Genomic DNA, 24,608 nt, shown 5'->3' with positions numbered 1-24,608 from the left:
AGATTTGTTACTACAACAAAGAAATATTTGAACAGTAAGTACCATTCAACTCTCTCTTGAGCATTTAAAGTCTTGTATTTGAGATGATTTAGCAGAAACAAAACAAAAATGCTTTACCAAATGAAAATTATATGTTCTTGACATTTGCTGGAAAAAATAAATATTAGGGTTGTGTTGAAATATAAACACACCACTCTTGAAAAGGTTTGGATGAGCATAGGCTGTTGGAAGTAAGTTTGAAGATTCGAATCCATTGGATTCTAGAGGAGAAATAAATATATATGGCTGTGCTTAGCACAGCCAAACTACTAAGATGCAGAAAATAAATTGATCTTTCTGCCTGTTCTATGAGTTTTTTTTCACAGTTCAAGCAAGGAGATAATGAAGGTCATTTCACATGCCATCACTATGAAGTTTAGTCTATGGTCAGCACTGCCAGATTTTCACATGAAGAAAGGGATGCTCCATCTGGGCAACGAGTGCTTGGGCTCTTAGACACAGCATCCTAATTTATCAGTTCACAACATCAGTGGCTTAACAAGTGAGTGAATGGAGCAGGGTGAACAATTCCACTCAGTGCCATAAAACACAGTCACCTCAGAGTGGAAAGCCTCCAGATTGCAAATACATACATTTCCTTGAAATACATTGTGGGAGGCAGAGAAACCCATAGGGGAAAGACCTTTACAGCATAAAGAAGCCTGCAAACATGTTCAGCTCATGCAAAGAATGATTAATGTAGGTCTAAACAGTCAACAGCAGCACTGGTAAAATCCAATAATGTCTACAGGCAGACACCATGCCAAATTCCTTCCTAATGTAGGCAGGTATAACCACTCTGGGACTTGCATATTTGATCCAGGGCTTGACTGAGCTTACAGATGATGAGAGGAAAAAAAAACCTCTTCAGAGACAGTAAAATCACTTTTTCTATATAGTACTGATGTCTCTTGCTGTAAGCACTCACCAGTTCCCATACCCTGCTCCTGGCAGTGCAGGAGAGCAGTGCACAACCATTTACAGAACTGTAATTAAAATAAGGAACTAGGGAGAGATGAGATGTTTCACATCAATTCAAAGTAAGATATTTCATGATAAGCACTGGTTCTCATGAAAGTATTACTGAATTTAAAACTGAAAATGGCTTTTATAACAGCAAAATATTCTGGTTTACCTTTTCAGATTATTTTTTTTTTTGTTCCTTTCTTTTGATCAGTCTACTCAAAAGAAAAAAAGGACAAAAACTTTAAATTTTATCAAAATATTTTGACTGACATAAAATTTTAGAAGCATATTTGTGGGAAAATTCTAAATCTTTCAGATTTTTCCTCACTTAAAAATTAACGCTTCAAAATAGCAGATTCTTCCACAACTATCTTAGCTTTTGCCCATTTTCAGTGCAGAGTTCAGCATGAGATTTGCTTTGCACTTTATGTCTTCTAAGCAAAAATGGTATAACTGCTCCTCAAGACATACAGGATTTTGGCCAAAATCCACAGACATAAGGGCAAACATTGGATTCCAGTGCATCTGGAAATGAAAGATGGAAATGGTTGAAAGATGAAATGGAAAGGTTGAGTGCTCAAACCCAGAAACACTCCAAGGTCCACAGGTCTGTTTTGCTACTACATGAGAATTTCAGTTCTCTTTACAATTGTACAATTAAAAAGCTGATACCTCTTTTTTCCCTGGGTTGGACAATGAGGAATGACCATGACTAATAAATGAGTGGGACTCATTTTTTTCTTTTTGAGCTCCACCCATATACAAACAAAGCAGGTCTTTGTAGGCACAATGATTTACCTAAAATAGGTCTCTTATCAGATAGATGCTTCCTGCCATGCCAGGCTGGGTGAAGACTGCCTGTTGTATTACATCCAGAAGGACTTGCTCTGAAGCTACAAAATCAATCTATGTTGTAAGATACGCTTGTAAAATCAATATTTGTGTATTCATTCATACAGCAGACTTTACTCATTCTTTCAAAAAACTACCACGATGGCATTGAGAGTGGGAAAAGTCCTTTTTACAGAGTCCTCAGGAGTCAGGGGAAACTGATGTGATATTCCTAACCCAGCTCCAAAACCTCTAGCTCACGTCCAATTTATTCTCAATCTGTCTTCTAGAAAGGCCAGGCTCTCTCCTTGTGTCCAGCAAGAGGGGATATGCCAAGCCAATAAAGACACTGGATGTGAGGTATCATCCCTTATCACATGTGGAGACATAAATGTGGGAGAGGTCAAAATCACTGAAGCTGACTGAGCACAAACAGTTTGATAACTCAGTATTTCAGAGCCAGTAGAAGACCTAAAAGACACCATTGACACCCAGAGTGAGAAAGCTGAGTCTAAAAAGCTTTTGGAAAGCAAAAATTAATCCAACAGTCAAAATCCTGGCAGAAAATGTGCAAAAAAGCTAAGTCAGTCTCTGAGCTAACATTTTCTGAGTGTCTTCCTGAGATCACTTGAGGTATTTCTCAGTCTCAGATGCTCTCACCTTTGCAGGAAACTGAGCTCCTCAGGTACCAGTGTGTGGACTCCTGAGGTTTCCCATCCATCATGCTATGGCACTGTCCCACACTGATGGGAACTCACACAGTGCTGTCCTGGCAATGCAGTTTTAATACAGCTTCCCTTACGATCCTGAACTTTCGTCATGATTGCAAATAATTTCAGTTCTCCATCAGTACATCCACCTATCAGTCACCTCTAACTGGAAAAACCAGAGGAACACTTTTATCAGCTAAAGTGGGTTTAGATAAATGCGCTAAAAAGTAATTTCCCAGTTTCAACTGCCTGCTCCCTTTACCTTATTAGCTATACTGCTTCTCTATCAAAAGCACAATAAAACTTCACTGGCAAATCCATCTACAAGTGCCATGCGAATGATCATCAACCTCTTCATCTCAGGAACTACATACCCTGGGTGGTGCTTTTCCTGATGACAGACCTGAAAATTATACTGACAAATTAACATATGCCAGTATAATAATGATAGGAATCTGCTAGTCAAGGAATTTACAATTTATTGTAGATGTCAGCAAGCCCACAGTAATGAAAACCAGGGAGAACAGATTCTTGAAATATTGCACCTGAGAATATTGGCCTAATACTGAGCCACTCATTCGACCTGGAAGAGGCACATCAAACACACATCAGGCCACGTCTACTCCACCAGACTAATTGGTTTCCTACCTGTGTGTTAAATTAATGCCAGTATAAAACTCAGTGCAGAAACAGGCCCAGTGCAGTGGATTTCTGTAGCAAGTTGAACAACCACAGTTACTCCTTCCCCTCCCCACCAGAAAACATCTGATGATAATCAACAGAATCCATTCCACAGTTGCTCTGCAAACCCCTAGCCTCACACTGGACACATCCCCCATAGAAAAGCCTATGACATGTGAGACCCTGATACTGGGAAAACACAAATATATGTAGCGATTTTCCCTTGCAATTATAGCTTCAAAAGTTGTGCACTTTTTACACCTGGCTGGAGCACTGTATTCCAAGGGATGAGACTCAATCAGGTGAACCTCACTGGGTTATTCATCCCCTTCTTGTGCATGGTACCACACTTTTCTTTGTTGAAGCCACTGCATTATTTAATTGAATTTATTATATTTACAACATCTTCAGACACAGGGAGGATCCATAATTGCAGAAAGATTGCAAATAGTCATGGCCACCACATAGTTAATTTTAAAAAGTTTAAGAGAGTTCAGTTAATAATCTAATGTGCTTATTTATCTGTGCTGGGACATATTCTCTGTTACACATGTGCTGATTTTATATAGGAATTGTTTACTGCTCTGTAGATATGATTATCTAATTGTACTGAATATACATGCTTTATTAAACTCATAAATTAGCCCATTTATGTGTCTATGTGAAAGTAGACCCCTTCATATTTTATTTATAAGTGTGACAATAGAATAGCATTGACATAGAACATCCATTTAATTCAGAGGATTTAGGGTTGTCCTACAGACTTTTCTATTATTTTTTTTTTTTTTGCCAGAATCAAAGCTTTTAGGTTTTTTAATTAGATTTCTAGCCCATCTGCTTGCAAAGATAGCCTTGACAACACAAACTAATGCACATTTGTCTTGCTGAGTCTGCAGCCAGTAGAAGAAACGATGAGACTAGAACATGAACTTGCATTCTCCATCTTATTGGGGTAACTGAAAATCCACTTCTGGCAGCCTAAATACCAGAATTCTTAACTATTTCACTGCTGCTAATTTTGCCACCAAACCTGCAGATATAGCATTTGTCAAAGCCATGAATTATTCACAAAAGCTCTTGCCCATTTTGATGACCACACTGCACAATTCAGGCTGTCAATTAGGACTGGGCAAGTTCCTGGCCAAATAAACATGCCTGCAATTATAATCAAGGATTTTGCTCTTTTTGTACTGTGTGAAATAAAAGCAGTGATCACAGCATAATCAAACTAGTACTCGAAGCCTATAGCGGAAAAGACTGCAAAAGCACAATTACTGGGGATTTGATGTAGAACCCACAGGAGCATTAGCTTAATGCATAATTTTAAGTGCTTTATAACATAAAACTAAGGAAAACAAGTTAAAATCTCTGTTGCTATAACAGGCTTGACAAACAGCAGAGCAAAGAACTCAAATGCACTGAGACTTTTTCCTTCCATTTGAAAACAAAAAAGAATACTGCAGTAGTCTCTTGTGAGGGTGATGCTATACAAACTGCTAAAATCATCCACAAAACTAATGACTGTAAAAAAAACCCAAAAAAACCAACACTGATTCCAAATGTAAATAACTGTTTCAACTGTCTTTGATATAAACTCTTCTAAAATAAATTGTCATTGTGTACTTATGTCCCTTATGCAAGCTCAGGTTGTTGGCATCTGAAAAGGGAGGTGAGATTGTGTCTGGGTTTATGACAGGGGCTGCTGCCTGAATTATCACATTGTGGGGATGTTGCATGGATGGAGTTGTATCCTGGGGTTTTTAAGGACAGCAATGTTCAGTGACCATGTTTCTTTAGTCCTATGGCCCATCTGATAAAAATATCTTCCATCTGGTTCCTGCTTGTATGGCTGTGCCTCACAATAGAAGGAGCTTGATTAAGCAATTAAGATGGTGCATGAAGCACATGTTTACACTTGCTGGATATGGATGGACACATGATCACACTTGACTGCTTTTCTGAAGGAGGATCACAGTACTTAAACAAGAATTAGTAGAAGGACATGGTAAGTAGAAGCCTGCAGGCCAGGCAGGCCTTTTACTGCTTTGGTTGACCTCTTGCATCAGTTTCCAATCTATTGTAGTAAATTAATGTGTTAGCCTGAAAAAGTATTGATATCCTCCTTTCATTTGTGAATAAGAGCAGACATGGTGAATACGTGTTTCCACCTTGATGATTTTCTTCTTAGGCCCCTGGCAACTTACACAATGAATAAATATCTTTATTCTAAGATGTACAAAACTTGTGGAAAAGCCTGAGAGCTTGGTAATGGCTGCCTAGAAAAATCCTCTCTAGTCTGTTGTCTTGAGATTCATTTATTGCCTGATTCTGTTTGCAGAGCAGATGTGTATTTCAACTTCATTCAGATTCTGTTGAAGTCAGCTGTAGCCTGGGAGAACCAACAGGGGAATCCTGTAATTTTCACAGGAGGCACCCATCAAAGGTAGGAAGAACTAATGGTTTGATAAATCAATTGAGGCTAACTCATAAAATTACCTAAAATATTAATTTGCTTCCAACTACCTTAAATTCCACCCCAAAAAATCCTGTTACATCATCTGGTGATAATAATTTCTTTGATCTTCTCTCTGCCCTATCTACCTAAAATAGTTTATCATTAACTTTTAGAACTTGACCAATATTTGAACCTATGGGATGTAGAACAGAAAGTGTCCCAGCATTGGAAACATTCAATTTTAGCACTGCAAGAACAAACCTACATTATAAGGATGCCAACATAACCTGTTGTATTATGTTAAAATGTAACATCTTATGAAGGATTTTAAAGAGATTTTCCATGAGTAACCAGTGTCTAATATTAGGCTTTAGAGTATTTCACTTAAAAACAAAATTGGACTTTTACGAAGAATAAATAACACCCCAGAAGATCTATGACAATTTCCTCCGAAAAGGAACTCACTTCTTGGCCTAGATAATAAAAAATACAAAAAGGAAAGCAATGACACAAAAAGCTATGTGTCAAAAAAAATGTTCACAGGTATAGGAATTAGACTTAACAGAATCCCTAATTACACATTTGACTTCTGGCATCTTTTCAAGGCAGCATGAACACAGTTAAAGTTCTTTGTGCATTTGTATCTTCCCACCAAAAAAAAAAAAGGAAAAAATATGCTTTCATTGTAAAAACAATTATAAATCATTTGCCTCTAAAAGGGCAATATGAGCATAGTACTCAAAAAATGGACTTCAGCTTCTGGAAATACTGACTTGTCACCAATTTCAAAAGCCCAGAAATGGAGATCAAGACAATTGCATTGAATTGCATTGGTACTGTATCCAGTACACTAATTTGATTTATGGTGCTTGAAGTTCCGTATGTTATTCAAACATTTCTGCTTTAATTTTCCAAGTGCTCCTGGGAATGTAAAAACTATTTAATGAGGACAGCCAGCATCTTATTTGCTACGATGAACATTTCTAAATTTAGTGTCCAAGTCAGAGCAGGTGGATTCTCAAATGGCTTCTTTCTCAAAGGTACTGAGTGGATTTTACCTAACATAGATTTATGCCTTCTTCATGTATTTAGCAGTACCCACCAAGTAATCAGGTAAGTGCTGCTGCTGCTACACAGATACAATTTAACAGTCCCTAAAACTACTGTGGTGAACCCTCCTACAGAATTCATTCCCAAATGAAAATCCCAGGAAATCTTTTTAGCTGACCCTATTTCCATGTCACCTACAGTTTATGATCCGACACTGCAAAATCCTTAGGTTGGCTGTTCTGGAAAGTAAAGAGAAATTGAGATTTCCAGTAAGTCTGGTAAGTGAGGAATGATACAACAGTTGAGGTTTGCCTTGTGAAGAGAGAAGAATAAAACCCTACAAAACCTGCACATACTGGCTTGTGTATTTGATTCCTGGTCTAACAGTTCATTAAAAAACAGAGCTCCCAGACATTCTTCCTATGGGTAAGATTTTTCACTACTTTCCTATGTACCTGATTTTTAATTCGATTTTGGAATGGAATTGCAGCTCCTACCCACAAATCTCCAGTGGGGAGCAAAATCTTAACTAATCTGTGATCCCAGAAATATTTGCTTCTCCAGATGCTGTTTCGGAGCTAAATTACAAATGTTGTAGAAAGAGACGAATGGAGAAATAAGGGCATATAACTACAAAATTGGATGTGATTCATCACTGTTGCAAGAATTTAGTTCTGTCTTTAGAACAAAAGAAAAAAAGAGGTCTTAAGAAAAAAGAATATATTACCTACTTGAATAATTCTTAGACTAACAGTTTATTAACAAGGGAGATTTTCAGCCATGCTTCCTATGTGCAAGATCACCCATTAGTTAATCAGACACCTTGGGGATTACTGTTCCCCTAATTCCTCTTCCTCTCCCTAGAACTGCTGCATGGTAAAATGGTACCTTTTATAATGAGAGAGATTTTCCAAGTGCATTTTCTAAGGTCAGGCAGTGACACAGTACATGGCCAATTTCTTACAGAGTGCTTCCAATTCAGGATTGGGAACAGCAGATTTAAGACCCTGCTTCCCAGAAACTGGAGGTCTAATCAGTGCACACTGTTAAAGGGATGTGTACTTCTGCCTCATGCAGCATATCTATAATAAAACCACTTGAGGTTTTCTATCTTCAAGATGTAAAATATCAGTTAATATAGTTTAATATCAGTTTAATATGGTTTACAAAAAACCCCCACTTTTAATTAGTAATTCTTTCAAACTAAACTTCAAAAAGTAGTATTTATTCAATCCTCAATGACAACATCTATAGTATAAGCAACTGGCTTGGCAGACCCTCAAATAAATAAACAAAATACGAAACTTAACTTATCCTTCTAGTGAAAGTTTTCTAATAATATAGCACTAGAGACTTTCATTTCTTGTATTCCCATGTGAAACAGGGGAAAGGGCCAGGAAAGGCATATGAAGGCCTATCTCTGGCTGGAGATGAACTTCTGCTATGAATTTTGGAGAAAGATGCAATTATTCTACAAAGCCCATGCTCTATTACAATTTCTATTCAACAATTTTATCCAAAAGGACCATTCAGCAAAGATGTCCCTTGTAAATACAGCATCAAGCTTGCAGCAGGTTCCTACTTTCTCTTGTTTGCACAGTTGTGTGGGCATGTTTTAGAGGTGGAAGGTTTCCCTAAAAACAGTTGCAGGACAAGGGAAAGGTTTTGGTTCTTTGCTTTGTTGGTAAAATACCACACTTTCTAAAATACTACATCACTGGAAAATTCTCTAGAGACTAAGGTTTCTCTTTAAAGTTAGACATAAAATAAAGCCCTGTGTACACAGTCAGGGAAACCAATCCTCCCCTGTTAATAGCAGAAAAATACACTGTGGCACACATTGCTGACCGGACAATGTTTGCCAAGCCAAAAAGCATGTCTGAATTACACTTTGCTGCCTTTTCCTGGGAGAAAGGAGAGAGTCTAGAATTATTTTTCTTATTTATGATTTTACATTGCATTAAAGTATTTCTTTCTCTCTTTCTTTATTCTCTTAATCTAAGTAGCCCAACAGTGGCACACTGTAGAGTTACACTTATGTTTTGCTGCACGCAGTGCTGCAGGATCCACAGGGAACTCTGAAGCAGCGCCAGGATCCACAAGGAAGGCATAAAACACCACAGACTTGGTTAGGAACACCTTGTGGAAAATGAGAAGAGACCATTGATGAGATTTACAACTGTCTACCCAACTTGGATACCAACTCCCCTTGCAAACAGCAGGGAACTGAGCATCCCAGCCTCTGAGACAAATTTTGCCAGGCACAAGGCATACTTTCCACGCTATAAGAACATCAGCCTGCTCAATCCCACATGCTACCATGAATTGGTCATTGTTCTATTTTTTTATGATCAAATTTTCTAATACCATAAACTAGCACATGCTTTTATGAACATGGAAACTGCCAAACCCTTGGCAGTGGTTTGCACATTGATTCTCTAATAGTTAATAACAAATGTGCCTCTTACATGATCTAGGGATACCTGCACACCTCCGGTCTCTGAAAAGGGTTAAGTTCAGAGCACTTTCTCCTCTCTGTGGACACTAATTAGGTCTCTTCCCTTGATGCAGCTGTCTATTCTCATTAAATTTGTAGAAATTTAATATTCTTGAGCATTTTCTCTGACAGATTTGGTTTAACAGTGAGTGACAGACAGCATGATGGCATCAGCTTCTTTATTACTCATTTGGAAATATGGCTAAAAGTATATTCCTGAAAACATATCCTCAGTCCTACACAAGCTGTCCACTGGGGAATCCAGACTTTGGAGCAGCACTCCCAACACCTCCATGCATACAATGAGGATAAGGATCAGCCCATCTAGGCTGGGACAACTCCACTTCTGTGTCTCCCATTACTTGCTTCATATTGGCACACAGTAAAGGTCTCATCCGTCCTGCACGAGAGTTTAGAAGAGCTTTCCATTGACACTTAGATACCTTGGACAATATGCCCATTACAAAGTACACTGCAAAGCACAGCAGTTGTTTTCCTGCTTCTAATGACATCCATGAAGAGATGGCATAAACCACTTCCAAATCATAGTAATTTATAATACTGAAAAGGATATAGCACGTACTGGAGTTACTGATGAGAAGCACAAGCATCCATAGTGGAATGAGACAAAAACTATTTTACAGTCTCTGCAAAAACTGTAGGAAAGAGATCATCTAAAAGAAAATTCAGGATTGGCTGAACTGCTGCATATTCCACTGATGGCTGCTGACAGCTTCAGGAGGGAACTGTGCACAGCCTGCGCCAGCTCTGCTGCCAGTGAGGCGCTCCCACAAAACCTCTCTGTCTGCTAATTTTAGCTTTTCTGAATTACTGCTCACATTAACACATGCCTGCTTTCTCCAAGGAATTCTCCCAGTCGCTGCTGCCTGGACCTCTTGGAGCATTGTGGAGCCACAGGTCTGATGGTTAAAAGGCCCATGAGGAACATGCAAGAGCTTTACACCAGCACGAGCATGGCCAAGGCCAGGGACAGCAGCACTGGGAGGTGTGCTGCAGAGACTCACAAAACACTTCTCAGAGGAAGAGGATGGAGGAAATTACGCTCTGCATAAAATTTATAGCAGGCTGTGGTGCCCGCCAGCTCCCTCACCAGTGAACGGGTGCAGGATAGTTTACAAGTTTCTTCCTTTTCTCCATCACCTCAGCTCTTCTTCCAGGCAGCAGATGCCGGTACAACCAACATGCAAAAGCCATTTAGAAGGAGGAACAATGCTGATCTAATCCCCAGACTGAGGGCCTGAACATAGCTCAAAAAGCAGAGCATGCAGAGCAGCTCTACGTGAGATAACTCAGGGGATGGGACCAGGCCCCAGACCCTGCCAGCACCACTAAGTGGCACTTGGCCATGGTGGCTCCTGCATCCCAGTGGTGGTGGCACGTGTGGTGACAGCAATTGTTTTGCTTTTTGATCCAGATCTGGAGAAATCCAAGCAGAATCCTTCCCAGCTGGAATCCTCTGTTGGAAATGCAGTGAGATACTGTGCACACCATTGCTAACAGAAATACAACAAAACAAGGAATGGCTGCACAGGACAGGCACTCACCTTGTGTGAGAGAGCACCCCACAGCCCCTGCAGGGGAGCTGAGCAGCACCTGGGGATCCCCTGAGAAGACAGCTAAGGTTTTCTCAGGGTCTTGGCAAAGCCCACCAAACCTTGAGAGGACTCAGGTGATGCCACTGCATGGAATCACCACCCATGTAGGAGGCAGCTGTCTCCAGGTCAGCCCATCTGGCCCTGGCAGGAAGCCGAGCAGGAGGCACTGCCACAGGCAGCTCTGACTGGGCTCAGAGGGATTTAACAGCCCTCCTGTGGCTCTTCTTCCAGTTAGAGAGAGAGAGAAAAGCCAGGTGTGGGGGTATTGCAGAGCTGTGGCTGGGCAGCAGCACCTTTTGGCTGTTGTCAGTAGAGAGGACACGGGAAGATGTGGGGCTGTGGGAAGGAATCTACCCACTGCCATCCTTCTGGCTGCTCTGAGCTTGCAGCCTGAATGCACTGCCTGTGGGGAGGAGAAACACTGCAGCTGGGAGGGCAGGGCTGAAGCATAAAAGGCCAGACCAATAAAACTAAAAGGCGTTGGACCTGAACTTGGTAGAGATGCTTACTTTGCTGCCTGGGAGGAGCACAAGTAAAACAGTGACCTTTTATTTCACTGGACTTACGCCCTCCACAAGCCCTATCCACTGACTCCACTGAAGAAGGTACAGCTGAGCTCCCAGTCAGCTGGAAAACAGCCCAGTGCCAGGAACAGCAACTTCTCTTCCAGACCTGTGCATTTCCCTTCTATGCTAAACTTGACCTGTAGGGCTACACTCTCCAATCCTAAGTCTTCAATTCATGAACCAGTTGTATTTGTGTTGGAGATGTTAGATGAAGCAGAAAGAACCCAATATGACTTTGAAATCTCAGCATGAGTCTGCATGGTTGGCAGTGAGAGAAAACTGAACTCCCTCCCCTACACTGTAAAATAGAACAATTGCCTTGGAAATAATTCAGACATAATAAATGAGAGATTCGTTCATATTAACTGTTTTCAACTGCAGATTTATAGCCTCAAATTAAGCAGATGTTGAGTGTTGAATACAATGCTTAAAAACACAATGACAAGTTGAAATCCCAGTTTCTCTGCATGTGGCAATCAGTAGTTTCAATTATTTATTGGAATACAATTAAAATATAATTAAATGGAGCAAGCTATACTTAAAAATAAAGAAATATTGTAGAATTTAGTGGGGGAAAAAACAGTAAGAGATTTTTAGGCCTTCCAAAACAGTACAAAACAGTTTAGATACAAGATAAACAACTTAGAAAATACTATGCAAATCCCTTTGTAAGTACTTTAAGGAATTTACTTTAAATAAAGAATTCACTCTTGTAAGAACATCAATCTTTATTTTACTTATTTCAATTCCCAAACTCACACTCTGAAATAGGATAATGAAATCTTAATAAGCTTGTTTCAATATAAACATTAACTTAATCTCCTTTGCTTCTATTTCACAATAAAGAGAGACTTCTGTTAGAGCCATATCGATGATTACTGGTAGAAGTGAGATGCAGAGCCCAGCTTACCCTGCTTTTTGTTAATATTTAGTGGGAAAAGGCTATGAGCTGTGCAATTCACAGTACATCAACTGCAAAGCTATGTATCATGCTCTTTGTGCAGCTCATCACAAAACCAGACTGAAAACACTTGCACTGTTCTGGAGCTGGACAGCAGAACAGGGCTCAGCAGGTAACCAGGCTGGAACCACTCAGAGCGCACTCTCAGCTCCCAGAGAGGGCAGAGAAAAAGAGGACATTTGCTTTAGGTCCAGATGTGCAAGATCAGACATTATGCTATCCAGAAAAACAGCGACAGGCAATGAAATCAGGAAGTAATTTGGAACAGATACCAAAGCCCTCCCATTTACCTTAGGTTTGGGCTGATTTAAAAACAAACATAGGAAACTGTATCTGTTTAACCCCACATCTTTCTACAAAACAGTACTGCAAAAGCTGGAGTGACTGTTTTCATGCCTCTGCAGCAAGACAGGAGTGACAAGACCCAAGTCCCTCCTGACACACCTCCTAACAGGGTCTCCAAGATGGGGAGGATACAGAAACCTGCTTCAGTTCTTCAATCTGTGATTTTAATCACTTTCTTTTTGTCCTGTTTTCCATGTACACTGAGACTAAATTTAGCTTGGGATTGCAGAATGTATTTTAACACAACACTTTACTTTCCCTCTGTAACATAAGCATCCCCAACACCTTCACTATTTTTTCTTAATTCCTGCTCCCCAGGCTCTGACAACTCTTGTCACTCTCTCTGCACTTCTAGGAAGTCCACATTTTCTAGCAGCTTCTGGTAAATGGGGGTTTCCAAGGTTGCAGCTGTAGACACTTGCTGCAGAATTTCAACATCAATTATAGCCACTGTCCACTCACCCAGACATAAAATGCCTCAACTGGTTATTAAAACAGCTGGAAGGAAATTAGAGATCCTCTTCTGAAGTGCTGATTTCCAACAAGCAGTGAATGTGTAACTTGGCCCTGAGGTGGCCAGAAAGGGGACTCAGGAAGCAATACAGAGCAGTGAGCTCAGAAGCCTTTTACTAGGATAAGGTAAGAGCACCAATACTTCAACAGAAGTCCCCCAATCCCCAACAGAGTGATAAAAACATAACACACCAATATGGTAGAAGCTGGATTTGAACTGGCTACAGAGTGATAAAACACTCTTAAATTCACCAGCACTCATGGCAGTTATTTACTTCTAATGCAACCCTTTCTACAAAATACCTTACAATTATTTGTTAAATTATATCTGAAGAAAATACTACTTCTCCATTAGGCTCATTAGCTTCACTGCATTTTTTACTGCTGTATTTTGAAACAAGTGTATGGTAGAATAATTATCTTATCGATGGCACCAGATATTTAGTTACTAAAATTAGTATGATGTCCCTGGTGTTATTTTTTAAATAGATGGTTATTTTTGTAGATCTACAATAGCTTCCAGGAAAAAAAGAAAAAAAAAGTCCTCAAAAGCTCCTTCTGTGCTAAAATCACATAACAGAAAGCAGAGCTCTAGGGTTTAATTCCTATCAATCAACAAAATGAGTTTCACACTACTCCCGGCCATAGGAGCTAATACACACAGTACCACAGGTCACCAGAGAAGAGTTTAAAATAAACCCAAGAGTGGGTGAGTATTGCTACATTTTGCCATCCCCTGTATTGTTCCTCTAATTTTACAAAGCCCCAGTCATTAAACTAATTATTAAGGGCACTTCAGTTCTTTTACTGCTCCTAGCACCCCTCGTTCAGTTTAGATGAGGTCTGAGGAGCTGTTCAAACACACAGGGCTGGCCCTGGGAAACACTTTGCTGCTGTAAGGAGCCCTGGATGTCCCCCAGAACAGGGAAACATTTGAGCAGCTTTTTGAACAGAGCACAAATAAAAAGTAGATGTCTTTAAAAACACAGGCCCCTGAGGCATATCAGGTTTCCCCTCTGCAGAGAGCACAGAAGATTGCTTATCTTGGCTCCAGAACAGATTGATGTGTTCAGCCGGAAGGTTCACTATAGCTGACAGAGAACATTTCCTTCATCGTATTGCTTCACCATGCGAGGAGATAACTCAGGCTAATAATATTCTGTCTCCTTTTTATCCTCCTGTAGCCTACGCATAACTTAATTCGTGATTCCAAAGGGCTCGCAGAGGAGATTGGCCTGGTGCTAGTTTCATTTACACACACATAAATCAAAGCTCAGTCTACTGGAATAGATGGCACTGCACTGGTGTTAAAATATAAAATCTTCAGCAAGGCTAGAAAATTCTTCCTCAGCTCCCTTGATCATAAACACCCTGTTATCCTAGATTCAGTCACGCCCTCCAAATTGCTAAACATTGCATCCATTTAAATTTGCATGTAAATAGAAGCTATCCTGAGTCACAAGAAATACAGCTTCGCCTACCCAGAAAGCATTAGCGCAAATGTAAACCAAGCAGAAAATGGCAGAGTGGTAGAAACTTGGCATCCGTGGAATTATCTTTACATCTAAAGAATAGTGTCTTCGTTTCTTAGTAACTAATTACAGTGGAACTGTTTAGAGAAAAGGACCTTGTGATATGCCTGAAAGAACCAAAGTAGGGCACCGAAACAGGACCGCATTAGCTCGCAGTGTCAGATACCCACTCACAACCTCCTCCTCCTACCCAAAACTGCAGGATCAGGCTTTTGAACCTTCCAGGAGCCTTAAATTACCCCAGGCACTGTGGACTGAAAGGTTACCATTTCGGGATAGGAACAAGCTGTGTTCCTAGATCCTCACCCCCAGGCAGTAATCCTCAGCCACACAGGAAACCCCACTGCCTGCAGGCACCTGCCTGACTGTGGCTCCCAGCTACATGAAAGCCCTCACTATTCTGCTCTAACTCAAGCACACATAGCTGCTTTCAGAAAGCCCACATTATTATTCTGGTTTTGAAGAAGGAACTGCAGAAAGCTGAATCAGAAACTTTGAAAACTGCTAGCAAGACCCTGGTTTCACTTACCCTAATCTATCATCACATTTCATCACCGCTCTCATACCTGCTCCAAGCTCCCAGCACTGCGCCACCTCTGCCCCCTCCATTAAGATATAAAACAAGGGTTAAGTGACAGATAGTATCAACGTGGAGAGCAATCTGTCTCACTCAGAAACCAATGCACCGAAAATAAAGAAAGAATTATTATCCCGGTGTCAATATGATAAATTACAGTCTTTTTCCTAAATAATTTCTACTTTTTCAGCTAGCACAGAAAATTCTTATCCTTTTAGCACTCAACAGCAGAGCAGTTTCTTCTGACATCCTGTTCAGAGTTTCTGCTAATGAAATTGTTTATTTTGATGGATGGCTGATGTAGTTAGTAACTACAGCACTCATCTTGGAATAAACATGAACTGAGAGCCAGTGATAGGAATTCCAACTGTTTCTTCCATATATTTGTTTCCAAATCATAAATAAGTTTGAAAGCTCTGCTGCTTGCCCTTGTTAAAGTGAACAAAATGTTTAGGGAAAATGAGTTTTCAGTGTTTCCTTACACCACACAGGTTACACAATCCCACGTGCCAAACCTATGAAGTTTGTGGTCACATTTCCCTCCTAGAGCAGCAAGATCACAGCTGTTGCACCCAACAACACAGGACTAGGACAAACTGGGAGAAATAACCTCCTCATCTACCATACCCTCTCCATTATATAACATTTATATAAATGCCAGAGGCTTGTCTGTACAGCAACAGAAGGATTGAAGAAAAAATTAGACATCTTATAGCGCTAATGGGAATTCATTAGAAATCTTTTCCTCATATCCACTCTAATCTTCACTTGCTTTGGTGTAACACATTTGTTTATCTCCACCCTACAAACCCTTTCCTTTAGCAGCATCACAACATGCTTGCACATGCTTTTCACTTTCTAGACTGAACAACCTTTACCCTTTTAATACTTCCTTGACCAGGCCACTTTTCCAAGATCTCTGATCACTCTTGTTGCTTTCTTCTCCACACCTCTCAACATGCAAACATCCCAAGGAGACAGTACTCCAGTTAAAACCTCCAGAGGTCCAATCTGCAAGGATCCTTGGGAAGCCAGTGAAAGTGCTCCATGCATAGCCAGTCCCTCACTGCTGGGTGCATTTTCATGACAGGAGATTGTACCACAGAGAAAGGGATGTTGTCTGGTATAACTAGAGAGACATCCTTCAAAGGCTTCACCCACCAGGACAGAACAAGGCTCTGTAGTGACCACCAGGAGGAGAATGGTTTTTAGTGCTTCTAGGGAGACAAGCAGCCAAGTCTTGCATTGGCTCCTCCAGCACGTACCTCTGACCCCTGTTTCTGCATCATCAGAGAAAAATCATTGCACTGATCCACAGTGAGGCAAGCAAAGCAGCATTTCAGCTGTGTGACAGTGGGGAACAGAAGGGATGTATCTTTTTATTACAGCCACCTCCATGAGGGAAGAGCAATTAATAGAAAAGGTTGACACATTAGAAGGTCATTTTTGCTCTGCAATTGCTTGCAACCCAAAGCAATGTCATATCCTCTTCATACTTGCAACCATGCAAAAAATAATAATATGTAGGGAACCAGTTTCATTATTACAGCAGCTGGGGGGGAATTGCCAAGCTCTGGGACACACACTCCCAGGGAGTGACCTATTGCTCCTCCAGCCCCGCAGCATGTCTGTAATCCCTCTCACAATACGGTTGAAAACGGAGCTGGCTAGAGGATAAAATGAGAGGGAGTAGGGAGAAAAGCAAACAGACTCAGCTCATTAGTAAAACCTTGATGACCAAAAATTCAACAGAGCAAAAAGTGCATCACCAGAGGACGTATGATGTCCAGGAAACAAGCACTGGCAGATGTGGTACACATGGCTGCATTTGCTACTCACTCTGCAGCCAAACGATTAAGTCTCCAAACTGCCCTGAACCCTCATCCATTACCAAACACAACCTTTGTCCTCTGCACATTGCATGTTTAAGGAACTGAGTGTATTTCCAAGGCCCTTACCTCCTGACTTCCAGATGCAGTGAACCCCTCTGCCCTTCGTGCCTCAACTTCACACTTTTTGCCAAAACATGAACATTGTTTAACAGCTCATGGTGTGGGGGTTTAAAAGAGAAGGAGCTCCTGGGTGGAAACACAATGTGTTCCTGCAATCCTGAGCATCCCTTCTCAGTCCCTCACCTGCCCTGGGGTAACATTCACCTCAACAGCTGGTGCAGTGGGTCTTGGACAAGGGTATTTGACAAGCTTAAAAATAGGGAAAGGAAGCTGGATGAGAGCATATGTAGCCTCATACTCACTGAGGCTGGATCAGAAATACCTCCCTGGGGACTGAGCCCTATAAATGATCTCCCAAAGCTTGAAAAAAAATAAATATGCTCTGGTAACACACCTTTCCTTCAGCATCCCTGAGAAAAGGATGGGGACTTGCTTGCTGGAAGAGAGCCACAGAGACTAATGCAGGGAAAGGTGGTGGCTTACATTCAGAACAACTTGAAATACCTTTCTTTGAAAGCTTCCTCCTAAGTCCACCCATGTTCCTTCCTCAGCCTGGAGAAATCTCTGGAAAGTACTGGAGCAGGAAGATCTGCCTTCTTGTACAGGCACTCTCTCCTCCCCAGCAACTACAGCCCCCTACCCCAGCTCTCCCAAACCTCCCACAAGGTATTAAAAAGCAACAACAGACAGCAGGCTCTCTCCAGCTTGCTATATTTAACTACAGACCTCTAAGCATTCCTCCCCTTGCACTCCCCTTTAAAACAGTTGCACACAAACAGGGAGAATGAGGCTGTGAGGAGCCTGAAGCTCAGGTTTGCTCCCACTGCCTCCGCTCTGGGGCTCCTGCATTGCCACGTGTGCCATAAAAGCCACCGGAGTGCACACAGGAGGAGGAAGGGAACACTTTTGTTCCTCCGCCCCAAGAACTCAAGGTACTAAATGTTAATACTTGGAAATCAGTAACTGCCAAGAACAAGTTCCCCACCCACCCATCCACCCTAAGCTTTGAAATGTTTTCTTTCTAGCTTTACCTTGGCACGCTGGCCAAATAAGTCACAAGTTTACGAAGGTCTTCCTGCCTTATTCTGTCATGATTGCTGCGGGCTGGGAAGGTCAGGACGGGACCACCTCGTTTATCACGGCCACCTGTGGAAAATAAAGGATTGTTAGAAAATCAGGCAGGAAGCACACATCAAAAAAACTATGTGCACTGAATTGATAAATATAAATTACAGCACATTTAAGAGTCTGCACGCCCGTTGTAGCTTTCAGACTTGCCTAATTGAGGAAGACAAGCTTGCATTTGCTGGAACTCCAAATGGGGTATATAAGAAAAAAAAGCCCACACAAGGAAAATTGCTACTAGCACTTCTTTCACCTAATCCCATCAAATCTAATGTATCTCCTACTCCAAACAGGTGATGTTAATGAAATCCTTCTGTGGGGAATTTTAAACTGGTCAACACCAAAAGTGAAAGATTTTTTCACTGTTGCTCAGTGTGTTGTACCGTTCATTCCAAAATAGTTTACCACATCCTACCAGTTTGAAGCAATGTATCCCAGTAATGTTTATGCAGCACAATGTTCTAATCTATCAGGTTAGATTAAATTAGAATTAAAATTTTGATTAGAAGTTCATGTCTTCTAAGCTTTCCATTTATAAAGTGTTGTTGGCAAGCGAAATATTTGTTTTGGAGGGGGTGGGGGGTGGTTTCCTGTAGCTTTCCTGCCTTAAAAATCACTTCTTTTAAACTGCCAGTGTCTGGCCCTTTATCTTTTACAGCAATTATCTAAAGGATTAGCCATAAAGGAATAGCTCTACCTTGAACTGTACAATCACAAGTACAGGGGCAAATACAATCTATTCTACAGTACCTTATTTTATTCTCTCCTGTAAATAAAGTTTAAGAAGATTGAAACTGAAATCTAGCACCTCATTCAATGTTTAGTTCTTTCTTCACATTTTATCTTAGGATTTCTTCCAGGAATTGTGTGTTGTTAGGTATGTGTTTGCACTGTTATCTAGGAAAAAGTTACAACTAAACTACAGCTCAAAAAGCTAGTATGGAACTGCAAGGACCTCGCAAACAAGCTGCAAAAATGCACATGAGTTTGCACTTCTCAATGGAAAGTATAATCTCTTTAACAGAAATATCACTTCTGAGAAAGGAAACCCACATGCTTTCTGAGCTAATTTACTTGGCCAACAAGAAAAAGCTACACAAGGACATGAACATCTCCAGCACTGATCCACACTGCTCATTAAGAGCTCAGAACACCTGCAGTCTGTGCTACTGGCATATTCTTGTTACTATATATAAGTTTTCTTAAAATACAGATAGTTTTTAATTGCTAAGATCTGTCTAAAGAGTCTTCTACAGCACTGCTGCCTGTACAAGACAGAGTCTCTTAGGACAAACTTCACCTAGACAAACAGAGATGCCACTGGTACCCATGGTTTTCAGTGGATGCAATACTACTGGAGGGCTACATTGTGCAAGTCTCCATTGGAACCAGGTTGTGTCTGATTTGTCCAGGGATACAAATGGAAAGGCAAACAACAGATGTCATCTTTATTTTGAGCCCTCATGCAGACAGGGGTACATATGGAGTACAAAAACTGTCCTGCCTAATCTCCACCCAGATCTCTGTGCTTTCCATTTGCCTTTACACTATGAAGGTGAGGAAGGTCCATCGGAGTTCAGTGTCACCTTGGCAGATCCACGTGTCTGCCACACAGCAGGAAAATGGGGGCATAATGTAAAAAAAGGATTCAAGTTACAAGGAAATGAACAGATCTAAATGTTCAGACCTTTTTATGAAAAAAAAGCTTCCTCATTTTAAGTAAATTCTCCCTTTGTTGAGATTATTTCACACACCACATCAATGCCAAACCATTATATCATGCATGATACGTGTCCAGCAGAAAAGCAAGCCAGCCTATAGAATGGCAAACCAATATAACTAAAGCTGGAGGGAGATACTTTTTCCACACAAGAAGCTTTTCAAGGTTTTGAAAAATTTCCCATCCTATCTAGATGTAACCAAGGCTTTCAAAAGCTTCCAGATATTTTATGAAGCAGAGACCTTAACTTGAACTGCATCCCAGAAGAACATGTTACCCGCTACTCATTCAGGCTCCCTCTCCTTCATTCACAATTATTTAAATATTTGTACAATGTGGAAAAGCACTAAGAGTTGAGATCAGAAGACATCCAAGCCCACATTTGTAATCCTCTCCCAGGATATGAAACACCTGGAAAGGGCTATGAGGTTCCCACAGCCCAGCATCACTAATCACTCTGATTAGTGATTTCACTAATTCACCTTGGCTCTGTAAACAAAAAATTGTGTTTCTGGTCAGGGACCCCTTTAACACCTACCATTCCACCACAGTGAGCTCTACAAAATAAATAGAAACCTGTGTAAATTCTGGTAGGCTGAAAACATCAAGTCAAGAAAATTCTTGACCCTTTTAGTAACAGCAACACAAGGATTTCAACTACAGAAAACAAAACAGGATCCAGAACATTCATGTCCTGTCTTTGCTTCAGGATAAAATCTGTCCCTCAACAGTTCATCTAAATTGTCCTCAGGGGAGCAGGAAAAATAAGGCTCAGACACAGGGTCAGAAGTTACCAGGACAGGCCTGAGAAAATGGGTTAATTCTCATTGGAGAAGAAAGCTTACACGATGACCCAGTTGGATGTTTCTGGATGATGGAAGACAAAATAAGCACCTGGACTGACTCTTCCTAGTCTTACAGCACACAAAAACAAGGAGACTCAGGTAAAATATCAAGATATGTTTAGAAACAAATGTTTTTCATTTGTGATAAAAGTGCAGTTCTAGGCTTTGAGCAACAGAGTGAAATTATTACATCATACATACTAGAATCCTTCAACTGCTTTTCAATTGCTTCCTTCAACTCCATGCAATCCCAGTTACTGAGAAATCCCTAATTTTTATGAATGCCTACATAATTTACAATTTTACCGAGAGCCTGTAAAAAGAAACATCAGACTCCTTCTAGAACAAACCCCTGTATGTCTAATTCACCATCAGACTTGCAGAGTTCAGTACCCGTCATTTACTCTCTTAAATACCGATAATATGCAGCATTTTTGTTACATTTTGTAACCCAAAATCTCAGCTTTTCTAGGCAGACTGAAGGGGCTATCACCACTATCAAACATGCCTATGTAAGGATGCTCATCTCCTCTAATGGAGCCTGCTGAGAAGCAGCAACACTCAGAAGAGAAGAAAACCTTCTGGCATTGGCTGTGCAGGGATTCTGTCTATACCATTCCTTTTCCTTCCTACTATCTTTTCAGTGAAGAGAATAGTAAAGTACTGAGGGGAAGAAGTTCACCCCAGATGCCACAGTGAGTCACTTGAAGAAGGAGGAGGAGAAATGAGGTTTTCTGACTTGATCCACTGTATTTGGGCATCACAGTGCTTGAGACTCTGTCTCTGCTTGTTAGTAATCCACTCAGGGAGACAAACCTTGCCCCAAGTCAGCCATGATCTCCACACCAGTTGTACACGCACAGTCTTCAGAGAGCTACTCAGCACATTGTTTTAAAAGACAATAAAAACTAGAAGGAAGCCAGGAGTCTCAATTGCTCTAATCAATAAGCCCCATCTCCTGCCTCCCCCTGGACTCACAGAACTGTGATGAAATAATCAAACATGTCATTAGGCTTGCTAATTACAGTTATTAAATGCTAAAACAAACAGCTGATAATTTCTTACTGTTTTTCAAGTTGGGTTTTCATGAGCTTTGCTCTGATTTAGAGAGGCAAACAGATGGTCTGGTTATTAGTGCTCTGGTTAAAAGGAGTTCGAAAAACACATGTTCTTCAGGGCACAGAGTACACTGAGAACAAATATTTAGCCATGTATGCCTTGCATTTCTCAAAAATCCTTTGTTGATGGCCTTTCCTGTCAGTGGCTTCCTTGCCAGTTCTTCCCATCTCCCTTTCTTCTATCCTATAAGAACCCATGGCTAAATTCAGGGTTTATTCCCCAAAGTAAGATCACATTTTTCCTCCACAAATCATCCAGGGGACACTGCAGTGATTGTATAAGGCACTGTGATGCATACCACATTAAAAGAAAATCTTAAAGAAACCTCAGAAAACCTGCATACAGGCAGGCAGCACAGTTAGTGGCCTTCTGATGATCACTTTTCCAGTCAAGCCTGCAACCAAGAATAAAGAAACTCCAGTGACAAAACTTCTGTCCTGGCAGCTGCCTGAACACCACTTAGTGGTGGGCCCAAATGTTTCTGCCTACAGTGGCCCCAACTGCCCATAGGTAAGCCAAGAAATTGGCCATCCCAAAGTGTTAGTGATATGAACTCTGTACAGGCTTTACCAATCTCAAGTCCTAAGGCACATCCATCCCCGTTAATACACAATAAACTGAAATTCCAGCTACGTGTAGTCCTGTTGAGGACAGGAAATTATCAGTTTCCGTTCATGCAGACTTCTTGTATACAGCAGATAATGATTTTATCAAGCTCTGTTTTCAAGCTGCATCTCTCCAGTTCTATCAGCCTTTCCACTACAATCCTTACCTGCTTGCAGCAATCCACATTTAAGGGTTCAAACCTTCTGCTTCCTTTTGCACTCTCTTTGAGAGAATTCACAAGGATTAACCAGAGACAAATGTCCACACACATAAAGGTTCCCAGGAACCTTGTCTAACATCCTGCAGCACATCAGCAACGGAAACAGGAGCAGCACACGGTGTCTCTGGCCCCTGTTCAGATGTCTACTGCAGTTCAAGTAAATGCACCACTTCATCTGACCCTGCAGATCATAAGCTGATCAATCTTGATGCTGTAGACTCTGCTGAGACCATAAGTGAGTTTCCAGAGGAGCTGAAATAATCCTCATCAGGTATTTCAGTCCAAAATATGGTGAAAAAATGAATTATAACGAAGAGAACCAGGAGACAGACAGAGCTCAGCTGATGCCAGGCACTTCAATACAGTGATAAACAATACACTGTGGATTTCTAAATCTAATTGACAGACTTCCTAGGAAAGGAAAGTATCAAGGAATTGGTATCCAGAGTCTTAAAATAACATTCTTTTCTCTGTCATAGCTGAGCTCTGTGAGAGTCTACTTGCTACTGGACTTACTGTGAGCAGACTTCTGCACTAAAACTCCTGCTACTTCAAGGTAGATTAATTTACTGCAAGGGTCATACATAGGATTGGCTGTGTGACCACCCTCCTGTTCAATTGGTTCCATACAGGTGATTCTAGTGCAAATGATAGAAATTTAAGTTCCCACAACAAGCCAATTAACACAGCTGCAGTGCAATCACCAGGGCCTGACCCTCCAGAGTGCTGCTCTTTGCAGCATCCATGTCTCAGAGTCAATTCCCCAAACCAAATTCTAATGGCAAACTCTTATGACATTGCATTTGGGGTTAATGACTCCAAAAACAAGGCTAATTGTTCTCACCAGAAGATCTCCTGGTAAAGTAAGTCAGAGGCTGTAGATGAGATGCCCAGAGCAGCCACTGAATGATCCCTTTTCCTAGCAAGTAAATCACCCAAGCCACTGCATGGAGTTGAAGAGACCTGTCGTGTCTTGCAACTCATTTTCACTGCTTTATGCAAGTATTTTGGGGTACTTCATTAATTTTAAATGTGTACTGGCCAATAAGCCACAGTGTGTGGCAATGCTGATGGTGGTACAGATACACCCCCCAAACTCACACAACAGGGCACAGTGCTAGAAGCTGTACAGAATAAGGAGAAACAGAGGCCAGATTCACCCTGGTAACACACTCCTCTTTCTCATTTGAGACAAGCAGACAAGCATAGAGAAATAGTCAAGGAATGCCATGTTTTTCAAATAGCAGATTTCCCTTTTTTGAAATCTCCATTGATTTTAAACTACACCAGGGAATGGTATAAAAAGGAAGATATTTTTCTGTAACAAAATATAGAAGACTTGTTGATGTTTCATTTGTAATTTCCATTCCAGGGGAAAGGGAGAATGGAAACTTTTGCTTTAAATAAAAACTTTTTGTGTAAATACAAAATGTTTATATCACTCAAAAATTAGATATTTTGGTTCATTTTATTCCCAACCCAATCCAAATTCCAGTGTCCACAAATCAGCATTTGTGACCTCCTGAAACCAGGATGTGAACTCTTTCAGTGCCCAGAGTAACTGGGAGTCTCATTTAAACCCTTTCTCTGAAGAGTGATGTGCTTCTCCTACAGAAAAAGAAAAAACATGTACCTCCACATGTGGTATCTCTGGCACCAAGTGACCTGTGGTGTCCTTGGAC

The 24,608-nt window shown here is 40.9% G+C and overlaps 1 protein-coding gene across 32 annotated transcripts in view; it reads right to left on the bottom strand.

Moving 5' to 3' along the window:
- Positions 1–24,608, bottom strand: part of KALRN (kalirin RhoGEF kinase) — a 501,085-nt gene that overhangs the window by 284,873 nt on the left and 191,604 nt on the right. For 31 of the 32 annotated variants that reach the window (XR_015289279.1, XR_015289280.1, XM_086897893.1 and 28 more), the window contains one exon: positions 18,323–18,437. Coding sequence is in view for 28 of the 32 variants with exons in the window: in XM_086897867.1 (XP_086753993.1) it covers positions 18,323–18,437 (115 nt within the window). In the remaining 4 variants the exon portion in view is untranslated. Of the gene's footprint in view, positions 1–18,322; positions 18,438–22,872; positions 23,676–24,608 lie in introns of those variants that run through there. The other variant, XM_086897892.1, reaches the window with a different exon arrangement.

This window comes from Cyanistes caeruleus, chromosome 7, assembly GCF_971803275.1.
Source record: "Cyanistes caeruleus chromosome 7, bCyaCae1.hap1.1, whole genome shotgun sequence".
In the NCBI taxonomy this organism is placed as follows: domain Eukaryota; kingdom Metazoa; phylum Chordata; class Aves; order Passeriformes; family Paridae; genus Cyanistes; species Cyanistes caeruleus.
Note: the sequence above shows the minus strand (reverse complement) of the source record. Positions and strands in the feature narration are given on the sequence as shown.